The sequence below is a fragment of the Trematomus bernacchii genome, unplaced genomic scaffold, assembly GCF_902827165.1.
Source record: "Trematomus bernacchii unplaced genomic scaffold, fTreBer1.1, whole genome shotgun sequence".
NCBI lineage: Eukaryota > Metazoa > Chordata > Actinopteri > Perciformes > Nototheniidae > Trematomus > Trematomus bernacchii.
The window spans coordinates 12030787-12054982 of NW_022987593.1; the positions used below are offsets into that span (position 1 = coordinate 12030787).

A 24196-nucleotide genomic window follows, 5' to 3' on the forward strand; every position below is an offset into this window, starting at 1 on the left:
AAAAGCAGCGAAGAAGAAGAAGAAGTGGTGGCCTAGCAGCAGCAGCGGTTAGTTCCTAACGGCTGCTGTCACCACAACAACGCAACAACGTAGCTTCATTAATTCCTCACCCTGGTTTTCTTATGACATCCTTCAGACCCGGAGAACACTTCCCATTATGTTTGAGGTAAAGTGGCTGCTTTTCGGGGCTGTTTCTATATAGCTAACTGTGTGTAGCTTTACTGTTATAGTTAACTAGCAGCTGGGTAGATTAACATGGTAAACAGGTGAATCAAAAGTGATGTTGGGTGTGGGTGAAACTGGGTGACTTTAGTTTAAATATAACCCCTTCTCACTCCTATATTAAATATTTATAATATAGTCAGAATAGGTTTATTGGTAGCTAGTTAGCTTGTGACGTTTGTTATTAAACTAATGCTGGTTGCATTCAGTAACATATAAACAGTGGTGTAATGTAACTAAGTACATTTAACATTTTGAAGGACTTGTAGGCTTCGTTACTTGAGTATTTTAATTTGTTGCTACTTTGTCCTTCTACTGCTCCATTTCAGAGTTAAATCATGTATAATCCACACTTGAATAATACTTTAGTTAAGATCTGAGTACTTCTCCCACCTCTGATTGTTATGGGAACATGTGTTGCATTTGTTCCTTCAAAAACCCAAGAAAAAATATCATAAAAATACGTAAAAAGGGTATGTGTTTGAATCAAATAAGTACTTTAGTTTTATTTTATGAACCACTGTAATTTCTCCTGAAAATGTCAATGCGAGACACTTAGAATTATGATCACACACAATTTGTAACAATGGGATATTGTTTTATTCTACTGGAGTGCATGTGGCTTCACTCGTCCAGACTCCAGACGGATCTCGTATTTTTGTATAGCATTTTTCATTTAATGTATGCTGCACTTAATGTTGTGAGACATCTCCAAGGTTTCTGAGGTTGGTTTTTGTATGTCTTTGCATTTACTGAGCAGCATTATTGTCTCCGTCTGTATTTAGGATCCTGATCTCCAAGATCCGTTGTCACTGAGTTTAAATGAAAACTATAATGGCCAGAATTTGCCACAACATGATACAGAAAAAGCTAGCCCTGAGTATGATTGCGAGACACCAGAGATTCGAGTCATCATCAAAGAGGAAGAGGAAGGGTGGACTGTGAGTGAAAATCGTGAGTGGTGAAATCTTAAATATCTGCATCACCTTAATACATACACAAACATATACTTGCTCATGATTTTCACATTTTTGTTTGTATTTTTAAACACAGATGAGGGCTTCAGATCAGAAGGAGAAAAAGAAGAAACTTCCACACACTCATGTCCTCCTGATGTTAAAGCATGCGGGACGGAGAGCTCTGTTTTATACGGAGTAAAGAGACAGCAGAGAGATTATTCAGAGGAGACTGGATGCTCCTCCACCAGAGAGGAGCGGCCGACACACATGCTCACCGACTCGGAAAAAACCCCTAGGATTTCATGTATACAGGGAAAAGCAGATGGAAATGTGACTGTGCATCAGTGCAATAACACTGAAGAGAAACCCTTCTGCTGTGAGACGAACCCCGGACACAAAAGGAACATGAAATCCTGTCAGAGACAACATGCCGGGGAGGAGAGTCAAGAGCAGAGCTTGCATGTAAAACAAAGCACTTCAACAACAGAAGAAGCAGAGACCAAAATATCAGCACCTTGCCAAACAGTATGTACAAATAGTTATTGTGGTAGAAGTTGGTGAATCCGAATTGTACGAACAATCCTGACGGTTAAATTAAGAGAGTTTCAGAACAAAAATATACCTGTATCATGCGCCTTTTTAAAGGACGAAACTGCACAGAGACCCTATAAGTGTTTGACCAATCACAACAGAGCTGGCCTGGCAGAATGAGAAAAATAAAGAGCTTTTGGAACATTAGAGAATGTAAACATGTTCCACTGGGACAGTAAAATGCTTCAATCTGGTGCACTTTGAGCAGAATTACTAGAGACTAGATCTAGGGGGTACAACTCTAAAACACCCATATGAAAAAGATCGGTTTACATTTTAATAATCAAATAAGTATGTGAACATAACCAATAACCTACCATAGCCAATAACAAATAAATGTAACGTATTTTATTTTTTGTTGTTATTTCATATCTTATTTTACCTAGTTAACATTTATTTATTCATACATATTTGTTAATATCTCCAGTTTTAAACGATATTTTTGGTTACTGTCCTATAGTATACATTGAAATTATTTCAAACCTGTTGTTATTTATCCTAATAATTATAAATGAGTGCCTTGGAAATATTTGTTTACATAAATTGTGACCAAACAGTTTGAGACCCACTGAGATAACTTAGACTAAAGTGAACTATCTAAACACTCAGAGTCCTTTACCTCACTGAGCTGTAGTTATCAGCCTCAATCCAACAACAATCCGCGGTAGATGCATGCGCGCCCTCTCTCTCTCTCTCTTGCTCGCTCGGAGGCTCGCTTTCACTTTGGCTGTGAGCTGCGGGCGCCAGATAAGTCAACATCCCCCACTTTCATCACTTACAGCGCACATCGTACAGGGGGGCAAATGCAAAATGTTGCCGGCCCGTGGTGCAAAGGGTGTTTACTTTATTCAATTATTAATGTAAATGTATTACATCAAGGGTAGAAAATTAGGCAGAATAAAAAAAAATAATGAATTAATTAATTTCTTTTAATTATTATCTTTTTTTCTCCCAGCGCAGTGCCCCTCCAGATCTGGCGCCCTAGGCGACCGGCTAATTCACCAGTGCCTAGGGCCGGCCCTGTGTCCCACAACATGCAATTATTAACCTGAAAATGTGCATAATATGTCCTCTTTAAAGTGTTAAAGTTGTTAGAAATGTTTTTATCACTGTGCATTCCAACAAAGTTAGAAAACATTTCCAAATCTGGTTGTTGTGTATTCAGGATTCTGCTGAGCGTAGCCCCCTGAAGTCACAGGGACTGAAGATGGCGTCTACAAATGTAGAGGACCAAACGCTCCATCTGACTGTCAGGCTGCAGGCAGGGGAGGAGGAGGAGGAGGAGGAGGAGGAGGAGGAGGAGGAGGAGGAGGAGGAGGAGGAGGAGGAAAACAAACAAGATGAAGAAATCGGGGGTCTAATCAACTCTGATGGAGAAGTGGTGGATTGGGATGCCAGTAAGTGATTCATAAAAGAATGTCTGTTTCGTCGCATTCACACCCAATAGTCCATTTTCAGGTGCGCACCAGACGACAGTTTGTTACATTTTTCAGAAGGTTCGGTTTGCGTTCACACGGGCAAAACTCAAACGGACTATAAACTTTAAACACAAGTCATGTGCACGGAAATGCTGTTCAACCATTGGTCAGACATTAAGGGGGTAAAAACGCAAATCCCGACAATTTATACCGGAGCCTCCGCCATGGAGCATCGGCACTTTCGGTAGGTTATTTTCATGCTGCTGTTAAAATGGAGAGCATATCAACCGACTCTAGCGGCCCGCGCATATGATTATATAATCAGACAACGTCTGAGAGACGTTCTGCAGTCAGGAGGAGGTTTCACAGACGACAGGTGGCTCTGACTTTTATGTATAGTTGACGGAGCATTTGTACTGTTACGACACTGTTCAACACTTCATTCTGCTTCACTCTTTAACTAAACAACCGCGGATGTCTTCAAAAATCTTTAGCGACATCCGCGTTCTTGTGACGCGTAAATAATACACTTCCTATGTTTTGGTGCGGACTGCGTTCACACCAACGATGAACCGCTCCAGAGTTCACTAGCAAGCGCTCCGAGACCACCTCTTTTAGGCGGACCAGAGTCCGGTTGTTTTAGTTCACTTCAGTGGTCTCGGACTGCGTTCACACCGACCCAAACGAACCGCACCAAGCGGGTAAACGCACCAGGGTTCGATTCAACCGGACTATACAAGGCTGGTGTAGTTTTGAGATGATTTGGTAAAGCTTATTAAAGCTGTTAGAAATAAAAGATATTTCCTGGGAATTTGCAACCAAATAATTCAAGTATTTTCAAAACAAGAACTTGTTTCGATTAATGAGATATCTATTGTCTTTTAGTTTTCTGTTATCATTTTGTTTACGTTGTTAATGAATGGTATTTGAATGCAGCTATTTATGTTACACCTATTACAGGTTTAAACTTATAATAATATACTTATAATTATCTTGATTTCTTTTTACAGAAGACAGTCCTGACCGGGGCTCTGATTGCAGAAAAAGTCCTCAAGCTAGCAAGGTAATTTCTTCTTGAGACTCAATTTATTAATTTTCCCAAGTGCAGTTTTCCAAGTGCATATATATTTTCATTTTCAATAAAGAAAATAACAAGAACTCAGTACTGTAAACATATTGGTTGTATAATTGGACCAGGAAACGACACACACAACATTAATTTAATCACAAGATTTATTTACAAAGATTTTGAACATGAGCCAAACAATCCCTCTCTTAGTGAATTATATAACTTTCCTCCTACATGATTTTTAGAAGTTGCTTTCATTTTCTTACAATAAGATGAATTTTCCCCCCCAAACGGTGTCTCAACTTCTCTTGAAGGACAACATCAGATTTCAGAGATTTCCTACAATTGAACAGAAGGAAATTCATCCCAACAACCCACTTCACTTTTGTAGCCTTTCTCGCCAACACTAAAATAAATGTAATTGTTTCCTTGTGTAACTTCAAATTAAAGTAGGTATAAAAGTGAACTAGAGAGCAGTTGTTGCCCTATAACAGTACTTAATTCTTTACATGTTGCCCTCCAGACTAATTAAACTTGCAACCTAGTGCACTCAAAAGTACAACATGTTCTGCTTTCAGTTATTACTTTTGCATTTGGGACACTTTGAAATTGCTACTGATGTGAAATTACTATGAATATATGGAAAAATGTAAATTGACCGTTAAATATTCCACTGCATCCACCTTTACGATTGCATGTTGATATTCTTGAAGGCAAAAGCAGAATTTCTTCCTGTGTGTCTTTATCTCTTGCCACTTGATGCAGTGTGCGACCAGATGCTGATGGTTTTGAATGATTATGATCACAGGGTGTCGTCCCGTCCAAGTCTCACCTGCAAGGCCAAACCCAGAGAGGCAGCAGTAGTCCAACGCTCATCATGGAGGTTGTGTCTGTGGGGGAAGAAGGGGAGGAAAGAGAGAGAGTAGTAAAGATGGCAGCTGTCTCGCCCTTATATTGTGGTAAACACAAGTCAAAACGATACATTAAAAGAGTACAGGATGTAAACAATAGTTATGACTCGGTTATCTTTTCAATGAAATGTTACCAGGGAAGAGACACAGAAGAAAGAAGAATGTTCCAGAAATAACGGGGGTGTCATTGGACGACACAGAGAAAGAAGTTCCTGCCGATCCTGGTGAATGAAGATTTTTAATATAATACACATCTTGAATATTGGTTTAAGAAGTACATATGAAGGAATTAGAAGGGTTGTTTTTTGTAACATGGTACTGCGATTTCAGCATCAATATAATAACGGTGTCTTTCCATTTTGTAATTATGTTTCATGGTGCTTTCCTTTGTCTAAAAGTAAAAAGAAGGGGCAGAAGAAAGGTTTCACAAACTCCTCCAATGAGTGCCGAGGACCCAGAGGCAGAGCCAGGAAGTGAGTGTACTTGACTTTTATGCCAAATGTCTGTATATACTTTAAATTAATCCTTAGGATTCATTTCAAAATCCTTTTATTTACTTTTAAATCAGTAAATGGCATGACCCCACCATATCTTTCTGAGCTGCTACACCCTTACACGCCCAACCGCCCTCTCAGCTGATCAACTGCTCCTGAATGTGCCCAGAACCAAGTCAAAGCTCAGAGGGGCCTGCTGCTTCTCTGTAGCGGCTCCCACACTGTGGAACGATCTGCCCATGCATATCAGACAGGCCTCCACACTGTCTGCTTTTAAATCGCTTCTTAAAACCCACCTCTTCTCCTTAGCGTATTAACATATTTTAGAGTGTTGCTTTTATTGCTTTTAAATTGTCTATTGTTTTTACTTGTACTTGTTTTATGGTGTGTGAGCTGAGCTGTGTTACTTTTTGTATGTTTTGTTTAGTTTATTTGACTGTACAGCACTTTGGTCTGGAGGTTTAAAGTGCTCTATAAATAAAGCTGTATTGTATTGTATTGTATTGTGCATGTTATTGTTTTGTTATATTAACTTGTTTTTTTTCTTGAAGTATCAAGGCGTACCCTAAGAAAGAGAAATGTCCCTACCTACGTGGAAACAGAAGAATTTACCTCCAAAGTTGCCCGCCGGGTTGCTGGTAAAACATGAACAAATACGTTTGGATATTGTTTCATTGATTCCGATTTTACTCTGTGATTATGATGCCTTGCATAATATTTAAAAAAAAAAAAAATCACTGGTTTTAGAACAGAAAACAAGTCGGATTTGAGTCTTCTTGATACCCAACCAATTCGTTTGATATTTTAGCATAAATATGTTTTCCACTAAAAGCATTTGTTTTTGTTATGCTAGCAAAGCGACCTTACAGAAGGAGGAAAGATACCAAACTATCTCCTGAAGGGGAAGGAAGAAACGCTGGTCTTTCTGTTGGTAAGAGCAAATAAAATGGTCCACAATATTCTATAACAAGCATGGTGGAGCAGTTGCAGCTAATCCTGGAGAAACCATTATCATTGAGTAACCTATGGGAGGAAGGATGTCTGTGTTCTTAATTGATTTTTTTACCATGTTACCCAAATGTGAGTGTAGGATATAGTTAAAGTACTTCTGCAAAGCTGCCTGCAGTTAAATAAACCTGGTGCAGTGATTTAGTGCGATGGATATACTGCTGTGTAAACTATTATTTTGATATGCAGATTTCCAATGCAATGCAAGAAACATGGTTAGTTTGTGATGAATGTTGCATTTTATTTTTTATTTTGCCTTTATTATACAGGTGTAAAATCTCATTGAGACACAAGGTCTCATTTTCAAGAGAGACCTGTCAGTGGTAACACTACCACACAAAGTTACAGACAGACAGGACACTAAACACAGAGGCAACACTAAACATTGTATGTCTTCAATCTCTTTTTGTAAGCATTAAATCAACAGACAAACCTTTTAATTTCACTGTTGGTATTCCCATATGTAGGAAAGAAGCGCCCCGGCAGAAAGATGGTTCGTGTTCCTATAGAAATCCCTCCTGAGCTCCTGAAGAAGCCCAAAGAGAAGATGGAGTACTACTGCTCAGTGTGCAGCAAAGAGTTCCCTCATGCCTACAAACTGGAGAGGCACAAGCTGATCCACACCGGAGAGAAACCGTACTGCTGCTCCATCTGTGGGCGGGGCTTCAACCAGAAGGGAAACCTCAAAACACACCACAAGGTCCACTTAGGTGGGAGCTGAATCATATCTAATCATTTTAAATAATCTCATAGACTATTTGCAATTCTATTTCTCCCAATGAATACATGTCATGTAAATATTAACAGTTGTCTTTACTTTTTTTTAATTAACGGTGTCCGCGGGGTCTTAAAAAGTATTAAAAGTTGATAAATCAATTTAGCCAAAATTAAGGCTATTAAAAAGTATTAAAAGTATTAAACGGCATTTTCCAAGGTATTACATTTTGTAGCTTGTTTTCAATAAGTATATAAATGGTCCAAAGAGGTTGTATTCTACAGTCTGCCTGAATGTAATCATTGCGTAGGTGTGTAGTGAGATTCTGTGTAGTTTATTTATGGCATCCCGTTGGATTTGACGTCATCTGAACAGGACATCGCACGCTCACTGCTTGATAGCGCGCGAAGGTCCGTTTACGCCGGTTGTTAAACAACGTCGTTATGGGGAAATGCAAGTTTGCGTCCAAATGGTTGGAAGATAAGGAGGAAGGACAATCAATACTGTATATAGTCAATGTGAGGTAAAGTGTGTCGCCAATGTAACCGGTTAAAACTCGAAGTGGCGATGAGGTCTTAAAATGTATGGAAAGGGTCTTAAAAAAGATCTTAAAAGGCATTAAATTTGACTTCAGGATTCCTGCATATACCCTGAGCAAGTATTCTCAAAGATACCAAACAAACGATCTTGAAATTGGCATTTTGTTAAGATAATCTGAATTGTTTTTTATTTAATTCCTACATTTATTAAAAAACATAACTTCAGTCAAGCAGGCTTAAGTCAAACCTCATGTTTTCAGCAGATTCAGTAGCTTTTTTCTATTGCACATTATACACAGAGCAGTGAAGGAAAACCAGCATGAATGTCTTCCAAGTTGCCTTAAAATGACCTGTGACGGAAAAGTAATGCTGTAAGTCCTTAAGGAATGTTACAAAAAATGTATAGTTGATGAGTAAAACATGATTTTTCTCTACTTTTGTCTCTGTGAAGGTCTTAAGGGCTCTTCTGATCTTGACGAGGAGGTGAATCCGATAGCATCTGAACTCTCTGAATACTTAAAGTCTCTGCCGGGCGAGTCCAGGATCAGATCGTCGCTGCGCTGCCTGGACTGTGGAACAGAGTGTGAGAGTCATTCAGCTTTACAAGCACATCACGTTACTTCGCACACAGAAACAGAAACAGCCGGGGAACCAGACGCCGTCGAGCACAGCCCTTCGCCGCTTCTCTTCTGCCGCCGCTGTGGCGTTCAGTTCAGTGAGAAAGAAAAGCTGGAAGAGCATATGAAAACACACACCAAGGCCAAGCCCTACTCCTGTCCCGACTGCGGGAAGAAGTTCATCAACGAGAGCTACATACAAATTCACCAACGCATCCACACTGGGGAGAAACCGTTCCTCTGCTCCGACTGCGGCAGAGGTTTCCACACCGCTTCCTCTCTCAAGCTCCACGAGATGCAGCACTCTGGAGAGAGGCCGTACGCATGTTCCATCTGCGGGAAGACGTTTCGGATAAACTCGTACTTAACGGCACATTACCAGACCCACATTAAAGACAGGCCGTTCATTTGCAGTGTCTGCGGGAAAGGCTACTCCAGAGCGGAGGAACTGAAGGTGCACCACCGGCTGCACACCGGGGAGAGACCCTACGAGTGTGGAGAGTGTGGGAAGAGCTTCATTTACCGCCAGGGTCTGCGGCAGCACCAGCGCACGCATGCTGGGAAACGCATCGGACCAACCAGGCAGCTGGGCAGACCCAAACAACTGGCCAGCATGGACATCTAACAGTTGATCTATTGATGTTAGCTGTTTGAAGATATTACAGTTAATCAAGTGCTTATTTCCTGTTCTTCTTCCTTCCATTCCTCCACTCCCTCCACTCTTAAACAGCAGAGACAACAGAGTGGTGCCGGGATGACGTATTTACCCGGAAGTAAGCTGCGCATGGGTTCCCTCGACAAAAAAGCAATGGGATTTCTCCATAGGATTTTGGGAAATAGCTCAAAATAGGGTCTGTGGAAAACGAACCTGTTTGATAAATGCACGTTCTGTTCAGCCGGATAATCTCCACATGTCTACCCTACTTTTATAATTTTCGATTAGATCATAAATCTAATCGCCAGAAGCAAAATGCTAACGTTATGCTATAAACGAACTACGGCCGAGTACAGCAGGGTCGCACGACTTCAACGTCACGCCAATTTCAGATCGATATTAAAACATACAGATTCTAAATGGTACAAGTTGAAGCGTTTGTTTGAACAGTTTGCAGGAGGCAGGTACTTGCTTTCAAGCAGAACACGGCAAAAAAACTTAGAGGAGTGTTTACGTGTTCGGCGTAATGACGTACAACGTCCTCCACAACTTCTGTAGTCCTATTCAGCCACTTGTTAACAACCATTGTTTTTCAGACACGTAAACTCTTCAAAAATCACCAGTGGGGTCACTGCTGATGGATTTAATGTCGTAGAACAAAACGTGATCCGTCTCTTAAATTTGTTTCAACCACAGACCTTATTTCCAGCTATTTTCCAAAATCCTATGGAGAAATCCCATTGGCTCTGAGACGAGGGAACCGGTAGTGGTAAAATGCTAACTCACTTCCGGGTTTTAGGACTCGTCACTGCACCACTCTATTACTGTGTTGGAAGATATTCGCTACAGAGTCGGTGTGGGTTGCCAAGAATATTTTTAAAGATTTATTGTGTTGTCTTTCTCGTATCATGTTTTGTACCCATGCTCGTATGTTTACTCTTCTCTAGTAGCCCATCTGTGCAATTTGAGTGCCTTTGTATCCTGCATGCCAAATACTAATACTTAATGTTAAAAGAATTATGCACAATATCCTTGTTATTTTAAGAACCATGTCAAATGAATACAGATTTTTTTCAGAAACCTGTCTGGGTTGTTTTTTCAACTGTTCAATAACGTATCCCCACATTATAAAACTTATAGTTCAAGACAGATTCTCAAACAAATCATTACATGCATGCATAACTTACTGGTTCCTAAAGTTAGAAATCATTCCAAATCTTGCCATAAAACCCTGTCGTTTTAAAAAGGTTTCTTTGGCTATTTTAATGTTTGCCTAATGTGTTTTCAGTATATATTTGAAACTTGAGTCCTTGCGTTTATGGTTCCGTAGATGAGTGTAAAAAAGCAAAAACACTGGTTTTGATTCAGAATCGTCACTGCATAAATGCTCCAGGAGGCTTCTGTTTACTTTTTTTTCCGACATGAAAATCCTTTGAGTACTCTGGCATAGATTAAAGCTGACTACGCCTGCTGTTCCCTTCAGGAGGAAGTAGGCGCCTTGAGTCATGCCTTCATATAGAATAGATGGTGAGTATGACACATATTTGTATTTCACCTTATTACCAAAAAATTGTTTTAACTGGCTAAGTATGTACATTTCTAACAACATTTATTTAATCACGGACCCAGGTTTTTCCGGTCACCCTTTTGGATAATGAGCTACACTCAGAGAAAACTACTTCAGCACCACGGACAGCACCTTAGATTTATCAATACTCTGCACATTAACAGGACAGGCTACAGGGATACTACTAACTTGCAAAAATGTGTGTCAAAAAAAGGATCAATGAGTCAGGCAGAATGGATTAACATATCAACTGAACAACCCTCTGACCCTGCACTGTGTCTAAAGAGAATAGAGGTGGCAGGTTAACGGTTGTGGTGGAATTCACAATAGTCTTATCCCTTGTGTTGTGTTCGAAAGCTGTTACCGTTCGTGGTGTTCGCGGGTCAATTTTGACCGATGATTTATCTCAGTCCAAAACACACAAAAAAAAAAGACTATCATCCAATATTGTTTTAACTACATCATAACTAACTTATAATGCATTCATAACCGTACAATCCTGTTGTAACTTAATGTTATGGCCCAAAACACATGACACCACATATTGCACACGTGCAAGTGTTAGAGTACATATTCTTTGAGAAAGGTGGAGTTCCCGTGGGGGGAGGGGGGCAGAGAGAGGGGAGACCAGGTGCATGTTGCGAAAGATTATTGTTACAGTTGATGAAGGGGGTGGGGCTGGGGTGTCTAAAGTCAAAGATTAATCTTGATTGGGCCAAATTTGACCTCGAGTCACCCAAAACCAGACCCGAACACCAAATTATACACTTTTTTTTTTTTAGACCTTCAGACTTGGCAAAAATGGTCAAAATCTGTTTTGTAGTGTTTATATATAATAATAATATATGAAAAGACAAAACTTTCTTTGTTTACTATTTTCTCACTGATTAGTATAAGGCAGTGGTGCATAACATACTCAGATCCTTTACTTGACTAAACGTAGAGACTCCAAGTAAAAGCTCTGACTTGAAAATGTCACATAAGTAAAATGTAGTTATGGTTTTGTGGTTTCTTGCTTTCCTCCACTGACACTGGAAATTCATTTCAAACAAGGCTACTTTCGATAGGTACAGTTTGCGGATACTTATGTTACTGTTATCTAATTGTGGCCACATTAGGGCAGAAAACAAAACGGTCTAAACACACAAAATGAACATGGTATTACATTTGAATAATAATTTACTGAAAAAGACAGTATAAAGAAAAAAATCATTGTAAACTAAACCCATCATTAACAAAGTATCACAATTAAATAATAATTTACAAAAAAAGACAAGAAAAAGTTATTGAGTTTTATTCAAACGTAATGTAATTGTCAGACTTAATCTACCTGATTTGAATACAATACATGTATTTATTAAATATATATAATTGAAAAGTCTAACATAAACCCATAGACTGTATATAAAGCATAAACCACGTTAAAAAAAACTAACAAAAATGGGGCCGGTATTTTGGTTTGAAAAGTCAACCGGAAGTACAGACACTGCTTTAGGTGGCTAGCAGCTAAAGCTAGAAAGGTTATCATCAGAGCCAAACGCTTTTTTTTAACTTAACTCATGAGTTAGGGGGCATTTATTTGACACATTATGAGGAGATATTGAGCATGAAAATGAGAGAGAAGTAGAAATATATCCCTGTCTTTCATATAAACTTCTGTCGAGGGACTACTTTTTTTTACCTGAGGGGAAATCAATGCTGAGGTTGGTCAAAACGTCTATTGTCTGTTAAACGTTAGCTAGCTGAGATAGCGAGTCTTAAACATGCAAAGGTAATGTTTACAGATAATTACCGTATTCTTTTCACGTTGAAAAGTATAGTGGGTATGTCGCAACTGTTATTTGTTATTGTTGATAAGCGTCTATAGCTTAAGGGGAGGCAACCGTTAGCTAATTGCTAATATCAGCGATGCTCGTGAACGTCAATGGCTAGCAGGCTAATAACAGTTTCCTCAGAAGGTGGTCGCTGACCAAAGCGCTGGTCATCTCCTTCAGAGGTCAAATACTGGCTGCTGTGCTGCAGGGGAATCCTCATTACAATGGGTTAATTACACAGAATAACCGGATTGACAATCAGGTTGCTGCTTAACTTAAATCTGTATTAATGTGAGATTTAAAGGGATGTAGAACAAGTGAGTGCCATTAAGCTAGCTTTTGAGCTAACAAGGCTACTCTGTGTTGACATTCACTTACAAGCACTGTCAATTATTTTGATAGTGAGCACCATGACAGTTCCAGTGCTTATAGTGTTGCAGCTGAAATGCATATTCTTTTTATAACACGTGTTTAATCTTTAAAGGTAGTCTGTCCATCAGATCAGGCCCAGCCATGTTCACACCCCCCATCACAACAAAGCATCCGCCCTGCTGAAGTGTCCTTGAGCAGGACGAAGGATGTCTTCCAGGGTGGAGGCTCTGTTTGGCAGACAAGAGACACACATTTCCCCCAAAGAGATCTGGTGCACAACTCAATACTGCTTAAACATGAGATATAATACTTGGTTGAAATATAATAATCAAATGTATTGTGTGAATTGTAAAGATATCTAAAACAAGAATTCAATGTTCACAACCACCATATGTCACAAATGTTTTAAAAATAATTATTTAACCAAAATTAGAATACGCCTTAATGTGATATTTTGAATAATATGTGAATAAAGGAAAGTCAATTTGTATATTGTTCACAGTCGGATTAGTCCGTCAAGGCAAGTTTGGTTCATGCTAATTTGAAATAATGTGTATTATTAAGTATTTTATCTGTGACAGTTCTATGATTCACTTCCAGCCTTTGAGTGATCAACTTTGCTTGCAAAATACGTTTTATATATACAATCACCTGTTGTAAATGTTATTGTAATTCCTGTTCACTGACTCTTGTTTTTTCACCTCTTAAAGGTTGTATATCTGAGAGATGAGCTCTGAAAACCCAGAAGACTTTGGACCAGCTGTGACTCTCGCTGAGGAAGATCAGCAAGAAATTGGAGGCCTGATCAACTCCGATGGAGAAGAAGTGGAATACTCAGATCTCAGTGAGCAAGTATTTTGTTACACCAACATATACACTGAGTGACAGAAACTACCGAGGTATCTACATTTTAATGCAAAACAATGCAACACTAGTAAATCCTAGCTTTGTGAAACGTAATAATTGGAGTTGACACTGAGTTTTTGTAGTTAGTGGTGGACCCCTGAATGTAAATTACATTCACAATATATTAAGAATTCCTTCTTATATAATACTTAGCAATACATTTCAACACGGTAAAGACTAAAAAAAAGAAAAATAACAACTGAAATAGAAGTATGAAAAAATAACTTTCACGTAAGGTTTTATTACATTTCTAATTTTATTGTAAATCATGTGTAAAGATTGGAGATTTTATTCAGGAAAACATTATCATACCGACCTACAGAATACAGGACTTCATTACATGTCTGAACAAAATAAGTATAACTGTTTGATGTGCTCAGGGACTTACTATTTTCTCATCTTTTTGATCAAACAGGAGAGAATGACCTCCCTGGCACTGAACCTGCAGAGTCTCCCTCCAAGACATTCGATCAAAGCGAGAATGAAAAACTGTCGTCCCTTCACAGCTGCTCAGTTTGTGGGAAAGACTTCCCGTACGCCTCTAAGCTTCAGCGACACCTACGCACTCACTCAGGCGAGCGGCCCTTCCCCTGCTCCATGTGTGAGAAGAGGTTTCCAGAGAAGGGCTTGCTAATGATCCATGAACGGGTCCATACCGGGGAAAAGCCCTTCCCATGCACTTTCTGCGAGAAGAGATTTGCCAGTCAGGGTGAGCTCAGGCTGCACCGGCGGACACACACAGGCGAGCGGCCGTACCACTGCTCCATCTGCCTGAAGAGCTTCTCCCGACACTGGCATCTGAAACGCACTTAGAGGCGATGCACTCTGAGGTTGTAGCGGGCTTCGTGAGGAAGAAGTTCCCGTGTTCGGACTGCGATAAGAGCTGTAACTCAGCCGCCGAGCTGAGAGATCATCAGAGGACTCACACCGGAGAGAGGCCCTACCAGTGCTCTTTCTGCGACAAAAGGTTTGCCTTGTCGGGAACACTAGTGAGACACGAGCGTCTGCACACCGGCATCACGCCCTACCACTGCTCCGACTGCGGGAAGACGTTCGCTCAGCAGTGGACTCTGACCACACACATGCGGACTCACACGGGGGAAAAACCCTACAGCTGCACACAGTGCGATAAGTCCTTCGTAGCTCCTGGAGAGCTCCGCAGGCACACCAGGATCCACACGGGAGAAAAGCCGTACACCTGCAAGGACTGCGGGAGGCACTTCTCCCTGGCAGGAACGCTCAGAAACCACAGAAGATCGTGCACACTGAACAAGGATGTGTCAGTTACAGGGGACGTCTCAGAGCCAGTTCAAGTAGATGGAGAAGCACCCCAGCAAGAACCGCCCAACAACACCAGCCCTGAGGTAGAGATGATACACAGCTATAACATCTCTGTCAGTGATTTATACATAGCTCCTAAACCTCCTATCTAGGGCTAATCCATTTGGAAATGATTACCAATTGCGATGATTTTTGACTGATTGCAATTGTGATATGATTTACAATATTGCATCATAATCCTCATTATCATTGAAGAAAATAGATCTTGGTTTGAGGAGGATCTGTTTAGTTAAGTCTGTAGATTTGTATGCAGGGCTATCTCTGCAGCTTCAAAATACTTTATTCAAAAGGGTATTTTAACACATATTTAGTCTTTAACAAATATTATGTCCATTTTGAGATTTCGATGAAATAACCCCTTAATTATGCAGCCTTACTCCTAACATGATGTTGCCTCTGTTCTTATGAAATTGTCTTCATAGGTGGCTGACAGTCAGAGTTTGCCCAGTGCAGGTGAGCCGCGCGCCTCAGAGGATCTAACCTGTGACAAAGCAGCTCCTCGTGAAACTAAACTGCGAGAACCAGAAGACCGACCAGAGGACAGGGCCGCCAGTCCGCATATGAATGTAATAGTGAAGGAGGAGGAAGAGGAGGAACCTTTGTGTGGTACATAAACATGAGATTACACATTTCTCTCACTATCATTGTTTATCTTAAAGATGCCTGAGGTCTCAAACATCATCAGAATGAAATACAAACGGTGTTCCTACTTTCAAGCCATTGATCAGTGCCTTGGTGTGCAATTGTATCAGTAAGTATTTTATATTAAGTGTTACGGTTTAAAGCAAACAAGACATTTACTCTGACCATCTGTACTTAAAGGTAGGGTAGGTAAGAATGGAGAAACCAGCTCGAGTGCGCGAGAATTTGAAAGTACGCAGCCGAAAAAAATCTGCCCCTTCCTTCAGACTTCCTTACAGAGCCCCTCCTCCAACACACACGAACGCGCACATGACCAATGAGGGCACGAGATAAGTTTGTGCACAGATGGAAGGCTGACAGGCAGGTAGGCCATCCAGTTATTTTAGCCGGGCCGGCTCAGATGATTGGTCGTGCTTTATACAGTATTACTGCTTCCACAGATGACATATTTGTATGTATTTATTGTCAAAGCATTTAATATATTCATTGCTATCGGGATGTTAAGAGCATTCCATGGAATATAACAAAAAGTGTTTCTGAAGTGAATTACCTACCCTACCTTTAAGTTCAGTGTTTTATTCAATCATTACACGTAGACAGGATTAACATCCAGTGCCACTTTTTTACATTCCCAAACAAGAGATGATTAGATAATCATGTGATTGCATGAAGGTACCTGAATGCACCATGTCTGACAGTTTGCACACAGAATAGAGATGCAACGTTGTAACAATCATCTTATATTTTAAGCCTAGTTACCGTTGAAAAAGTTCGGGAGCTATTGTGGTAATTTAACTAGGCAAAGAGAGTGGCTGATACATTAAGAGTGTCCTCGAAATAATAAAGTTCCCCCCCCGAACTAAAACCTAGACAGAGTCAGTCTGACATCTCAAAAACAGTTTAATTAGCCCAAACACATTCAACACCTCCAACAAAAGTACAAACACAAATTACAACTGGAGTAATTCTCCGGCAATGTCCAACTTAGAATGCAGTCTTCTTGATATGGCTGAATAATCCCGATGAAAGCAAGAATAATAAGTCACTCCACAAAAAGGTAATCCAATTCAACTGCCAAAAGAGGAAAAATCTCCAAAAAGAAGGGACTCACTGGTCGCCGAAAAAGTGAAATAATATTCGTAATCTCTCTGGGCTTGTGATGCGAGTCCATGCTGGTCCTCGGGCTCTTTGAGTGTCAGCTCCTAAAGCAGCCCTACAGTATCCCCAACCTCCTCCACCAAAACCTTTTCTTTTCCCCCCCTCAACAAACAATTCCCTCTCCCTTTGTTCCCCTTTCCCTCACCTGTATCCAATGCACACCTGATTCCCCTGTCACTCCCTGAGGGAAAGCAGGAGGGGAGAGAAGGACCCACTGCATAGTAGTGATGGCGAGATGAAGCTTTCCAGCCAATTGGTTCGCAAAAGGGTTCATCTCATGAGGCTTCATCATGGGCTTCATTTGAACACAAACCCCCCCTGTTGGTCAAAGTGTGTAAAACAGGCAGATTGGACATCTCAACAGTGTGCTCGATCTCATACCGAGTTCCCAATGAGTAAAGCCTTAGAATAACTCTAAACAACGAACATAAAATCATATGTTCATGTTAACAATATTGTTTTTATTCCAGTTGAATGATTGTGATTGAAAAGCCTAAGGAGGCTGGTAAACATTGCAAAGAGGGATTTGTATTCCTTAATCATATTCATAAACGTAACCATGTTGTAGCCTGAGAAAGGCTCAACCCTATCAAAGAATACATTTATTAACTACATTATCTCATTTAGCTGTAGCTTTTATAAACAAAAACAATACATATTGACCAGTCGTTGAACCAGGGACGCTGCGGTCGTGAGTCAACTGCTTTCCAGCTGAGCCACAGCACACACACTGAATCCATCTGAAAACACTGAAGAGTACTTATTCCTGTATTTATTCATGTTTTTATTCCTACATTTATTTATGCTTTCATTTATTTATACTTATGACATGTTCCGACCTCTATATAAGTGAGGGTCTGAGCTCTCTTAATTCCATCGTGTCACTGGGCCCGGGTACAGGAGGGGTAATATATCGTTCTTATTATACATCCATGGGTATTATGAGCGTTGTGGTTCAACCAATCTGAAGCAGTCACGTGGTATTGAGGGGCAGCGAGGCTTCGTTTGTCATCGATGACGTCACTGGCCCAAAACGATACAAGCCTCGATATTACAAGCTTCACAAAAAGCTTCGGGGATTACTCGACACACACTCCGAAGCCTCGGCGCAATACGTAACATCACTACTGCATAGTAAGGACAGCAGTATATTTCTACAGTGATGGCTCTGTCACAACGTTTCCACATTTCTCTCCAAATAGCTATTCTGATACCACAATCAAAACACTAAACACTTGAATTATTAAAATGTTGATGGTTTTAACATGTAGGTGTTCTCTTGTGTTTTTAGAAGAAGCTCCTGAGCAGCTTTCTAGCAGTGAGGATTGCACCATGCAGGAGGAAACTGAGGAGCAGCGTCACGAAACCAACACTGAAATTAGGATAACAGTAAAGGAGGAAGCAGAGGAACTTGTTAACAGTAAGGGAATTAAGTGAATTTCAATTGAAATAGCTAAGACCTTGGGTGTTTCTCAATGTCGAGGACGCTTCCTTGGTAGGACATGTCCCTCCGAGTCAGGTCCTTCAGAAGCGAGGCAAGAATCCTTCCTAGCCTCGGAAAAAACGAAGAATGGTGGAACAGGCTAACAGGTGTGCGTCATATGCGAGGCCCCGCCTTAAATGGAGCGCGATTTCCGCCAAAGATTTTGGACATTGGTCCGTGCGTGCGCAAAGCATTGTGGGGATTTTAAGACCGCGGAGGATACACATGTGCAGCCTCGAAATTTCCCGCAACGAAGTACGCCGGGCCTCGGTAGAATTCCAAGGATCCTGGACATTGGAACAGTCCTTTGGCGGGACTCGATGATGTAGCATCCTTGAAATAGTGGCTCTGGAGCAGCCTTCCTCGACATTGAGAAACACCCCTTGTCTTGTCTTTAATTCATTTGACTGGGACCTTGTTCTAGTAAATGAATTGGATTCATACGTGTTTTTCCTGACTGAATTCAGCCCACCCTTTTCTCTTTTTACCCTCTGTTCTTTGATGCTGAGTCTGCATCCACACTAACCTGGGGTATGCTGGAAATACTGATAGTATGAAATGCAGTGTCCAATGTCAAGTGATTTTCTTTAAAGATTTCTGTCACACACAAACCTGTCATCACAGAGTCGGTTGGTTTAAAAAAGTGTTAAGGAGTTTAAATCCTGGTTATTTTGGAAAGGATAGGAAAAATGTAATTTATTTTAGATTAAGCTAGTTAAGTAGCAGGCTTCTCATTTTTAGCCAATCTTTTATTTGGCAGGATCATTCCCTGCAACTTCATTCTGAGTTCAAATACATCCTTGGCTTTGGTCTGGAAGATTTGCTTTTTATAAGCTGTTTTTATACTGTGTTTGTCTCACGACCAAAAGGTGGTTTCTAAGAAAAAGTGGACTGTGTCTTCTTTCAGTTCACTCTGACTGACTCTTTGCTGTCTCTGACTGGTTTGAAAATGAGAACCCTGCACTTGTGGTTAGTGTTGATTTTATATTTCTTCTTAAGGCTCCTTCATTTCGAAACCATTTGACCACCTATGAATATTTTGACTATGAAAAACATACACAAGCAAATATTCCTTTCGGGTATTACTAAACTGTGTAACCTTGCATCTTCTGTGATAAACCTTTTATTTCTATTTTATATCAGTGGAACACTCCTGAGATGGTTGTACCCGTTAAGATAGATAAATGAGGGATGCAGTATTCTTTTCTAAAACTTTACTATATAATGTCCGAAAGTACAAAAACAATTCTATTCACTAAGATGGTGTCTTAAAATGTGTTGTTTTTTAAGTCCAAATATTTTTGTCTTTGTCTTATATGATATCAAATAGAAAAATACGAAAATCCTGATAATTGAGAGGCGGAAAACTGCATTTTATTGCCAATTATTTTTCTGCCGATCCACCAATCACTGCAGCTTTTGAGCCGCCTGTCCTAGGTGGCTCGAGACATTTGGTGCTGCTTTATTTGCCCTTACATAAACTCACATGCACTTCCCTGCTTGACTGGACTTGAATTCACACAAATGAGTTGAAGGCTACTAAGAGGATCATTTGTTTTCATCTACTTTTATCTCTTTTCAATCTCGTGTCATGTTGTTGGGAGCCGTGTCTTACCGTCCACAAGGTTCAAATAAGTTATTTTTTCAATCTTGCCTTTTTTTTAACTCGTCATTTCTGTTTCCACAGTGTCTGGAGAGGATCCTGAACATGACTCAGACAGCGGTGGGGAAAGTCCTCCTGGCTCCCCGGGGCAGGAACAGGGTGACGATCTGACGAAGAGCTCGTTCTGCTGCGGGCTCTGCGGCAGAGACTGTTACAAGATGTCCGCTCTCCAGATCCACATGCGCATTCACTCTGGAGAGAAACCTTACCAATGCTCTCTGTGTGGGAAGCAGTTCACCCAGAAAGGTCAGCTCAAAGGTCACCTGAAGGTCCACACGGGAGAGAAACCGTTCTCCTGCCCCGACTGCGGGAAGAGCTTCGCCCACTCGGGAGCGATGAACCGCCACCGGCTCACACACACCGGGGAGCGGCCGTACCACTGCTCCGTCTGCGAGCGCAGCTTCAACCAGTCGGGCCGCCTGAGGGAGCACGAGAAGATCCACTTTGGGGAGAAGTTTGACTGTCCCCAGTGTGAAAAGAGTTTCACGAGAGCGTCGAGCCTCAAGAACCATTTCAGGCTCCACACGGGGGAGCGGCCGTACGGCTGCGACGTCTGCGGGCGAGGATTCAGCCGCTCGCAAAGCCTCCGCCTCCACAAGCGCAAACACCAGCAGACACACACCGAGGAGGACTCTGCGTTCAGTGAGAAGAACGAGGACTTATCACAGAGTGACGACAACTCCCCAATTAATATGTGTTTAGCGGACAAAAATGACTGATAATGTATTTATATAAACCATAGAGATATGTACCAGTAGTAGTATGATTATACAACGATTTAAGGCAGTGAAACATGAGCGGAAAGAAGGGAAAGTAAGGTTGAACTTTCACATGAAAAGCTAAAATATTTAACTCCCTGCAATTAACAACACACACTTGTCAGGTGGTGTTCAGCAACTAACTACAGACAAACTGACCAAACTAATATTTACTACAAACACTTCCGTAGAAATCTTGGAAACTGTTCTGATGATACATTTTAGAGGACGTATTTACTCGCTTTTATCACACTCACCTATGTTAGTTGCGTCAAAATATCACTCTCCATTTAGAGTATTTATTGTAGTTCAAAAATCAAATTTAAGGTCTGTGATTTCAATTATTTCCTTGCAGTACTTGCCATTCAAAATAATGATGTATGTGGTAATTGGATTAAAGAGTAATTATGTTTTTGCATCAGACGTTACCAAGGCCAATGAGCAGTCTACGAATCAGGTGAAACTGGAATTCGTTCTTTGATTATGAGCTACCAAAATATTAAAAGATGTAAATGAAGCAGTGAGATTATAATGTTCATCTGATTGTTTGCCAAAACCATTTTTGCCTTATTGTTGATTTATCTGTGTCTCTGTTTATGCTACTCAACAACCACGTTATGAGTCAGGTTCACCTGGTTTGGGAAAGTCTTAAGGCCAAGTAACTATTGTGAAAAAGAGAGTCATCCTATAAGGCTGTGAAACAGAAGGGTATAACTTCAAACCATGTCGATGGTAAATGTTGCCCAGTGCTGCCTCTGTCTAACTGTATTGGACATGTTATACTGAAGAATAAAAGTAAAAGTACTAATGGCTGTTTGCATATTTCTGACTGGAGGAGTTTATGTACTAGAGGTACAAATACGCCTACAACAAGTCCTTCATATTTAATATATCAAATAGTATAAATGCTCATTCTATTCAAAGGTGTACTGCAAAGGTAGTGCTATAATTAGTATTAAGCCAAACTGTTTACTCTAGGTAGTTTTCTAACTAAAGTAATACATTGTTTCAACCAATCTTACCTGGTTTCAACTCATCTTAAGCTAGTCCCTTTTCTGCTGGAGGTCAGGTAGTTTCTCCTAGAGAAAAAGTCATCTGTGAAATTAAGTAATTGATGTTTGACCCCCATTGTAGTATATTTGCCTGAACCCACGCTGACATCTGCAGAAATGAGAACAAAGACATATTGGGGGCACATGAACAAGGTATATGTAATTGTTTGTGAGAGATAGTTACAACATATAGATACAGCAAAACTAGTCAGTTCACATTAAATGGTTTTATAAAACAGCCAAAAATATGCCAGAAATAGGTAGTCTACATTATATTTTGCCAGGCTATATGAAACACTTTAAACACATATTTTAGCAATATATGTTTGGAGCAATGATACATTTGACCATACAGGTTCCCAAAAGCTACTCACATTTGACTGTTGCTTTGCAGGCTTTCACAAAACGTGAGCTTCCCCTGAAGGCAGCACTGTGGCCAGGGGACACCTGATTTAAAATCAAAACGATAAGTAAACAAGACCAATCATACATTAGTACTCTCTCTATAGCATAACGATGACGACATAAGAATAACATGATCTTTGGAGTTAAATGTACTTTCGGAGAATCCGACATGGAGATAGTAAAGGGTTCTTCAAACGGAAGTTCCGTAAATTCTCAATATGCAAAGGGAGTTGAAGGAAAAGAAAGAACTACTACCAGTATGGCGCATAGTCCAGAATTATTTTGCAAGATATTACTCAGACTCAACAATCATATTTACAGATGGCTCCAAAGATCCAGAGACAGAGTGCAGGGGCAGCAGTTTATATCCCAGTGAGTAATACACATATAAAGAAAAGGGTAACAGACCATGTGTCAGTATACACCACAGAGTTGTTGGCATGGGTATTGGCATTGAAATGGATAGAGGAGAAAGAAATACATAATAGTGTAATCGCATCTGACAGCTTTTCAGCATTATCAAGTATACGATCAGGCAGATCTTCATTTAGAATGGACATAATAAATGAAATATTTCTAATTTGATATAAAATGCAAATCAAAGGCATAGCAACTCGTTTCATCTGGGTTCCTGCTCATGTTGGTGTGGAGGGTAATGAACAGGTGGATATTCTGGCCAAACAAACACTCAGAATTATGAACATAGAAGTTCCACTTAGCAAAGCGGAGGTTAAAACATTCATACATAAATATGCACAAACAACATGGCAAGAACATTGGGACCTTAGTGATACAGGAAGACATCTTTATACAATTCAAAGGTATGTGGGGGATGGAAGGAAGGTGGGGTTTAAAAGAAGGGAGGAAAATGTCATTTCTCGGATGAGAATAGGTCATACAGGGCTCAATCATACATTAAAGGGGACCTATCATGCAAAATGCACTTTTGTACGTCTTTTATACATGAATATGTGTCCCCGGTGTTCCAGGGAACTCACCAAGTGTCAGAAAACACAACCCTCTCTATTTTCCTCCATACCCAAATCTCTAAAAAAAGGGGCTGCAACGGATCTGATAAAAACTGATCCAGATTTGAACACTGTCCTGACGTCAGGACGGTGGCGCTACGGCTATTGGGCCAACTCCACCAATCAGGAGGAGATAGCCACGGCCATTGCCGTTCGAAAGCGCTGGAGACACTGTAGTACATATGCCAGGCCTCTAGAGGGTGCTGTTCTCACTGAATCTGCCCTTGCTAAAACAGAGCTAGAAATGGTCAAATTGAGCAAAATGAGGCATGGCTAAAATGCATGATCTGTTTGGTATTTTGAGAAAAAAAAAGTATAAATATGCCTTATGGTCCTACACTATATTATTCAAATATAGCATGATAGGTCCACTTTAAGTAGAATAGGAAAGCATCCAACCGGATAATGTATACACTGTAGCCAGCCAGAAATGGTTGAGCATGTTTTACTGCTTTGCAGGAAATATAGTACTCAGAGAAATGTGCTTTTCCAGACACTGAAGAAAGCAAAATTCCATGACTTGTCGCTATCAGGGCTGTTAGGGAAAACATCAGGCAATATGTATTGTGAGATTATTGCGTTTCTAAGAGAAATTGATACATTTAAAATAATCTAGAGTTTTGGTTCTTTTTTTGTTTTGTTTTGTTTTGTTTTATTTCTTTGGTTTATTGTTTTCTGCATAGTCTCTTGTCCACAATTTATGATGAATTGGAAATGGGGGACCCTGATGTAAACAAGACGAAAGTCTTTCTCTGGTCTGCATCCCCTTAACAATTGTATGTTTTGAGCTGTACTGTACTGTACCCAAT

At 40.4% G+C, this 24196-nt stretch overlaps 1 protein-coding gene across 1 annotated transcript; it reads left to right on the forward strand.

The window, feature by feature from the left end:
- The first annotated feature begins 3071 nt into the window (after positions 1–3071).
- LOC117481959 (zinc finger protein 721-like) lies at positions 3072–21706 on the forward strand. The gene is made up of 15 exons (XM_034129904.1): positions 3072–3169; positions 4201–4253; positions 5068–5218; positions 5308–5394; positions 5569–5643; positions 6216–6302; positions 6518–6595; positions 7140–7382; positions 8378–9165; positions 13678–13795; positions 14273–14458; positions 14572–15221; positions 15621–15804; positions 18290–18418; positions 20169–21706. Exons 3-15 carry the CDS (start codon positions 5137–5139, stop codon positions 20861–20863), a joined length of 3402 nt encoding a protein of 1133 aa, XP_033985795.1. The 5' UTR covers positions 3072–3169; positions 4201–4253; positions 5068–5136; the 3' UTR covers positions 20864–21706.
- The last annotated feature ends 2490 nt before the right edge of the window (positions 21707–24196 follow it).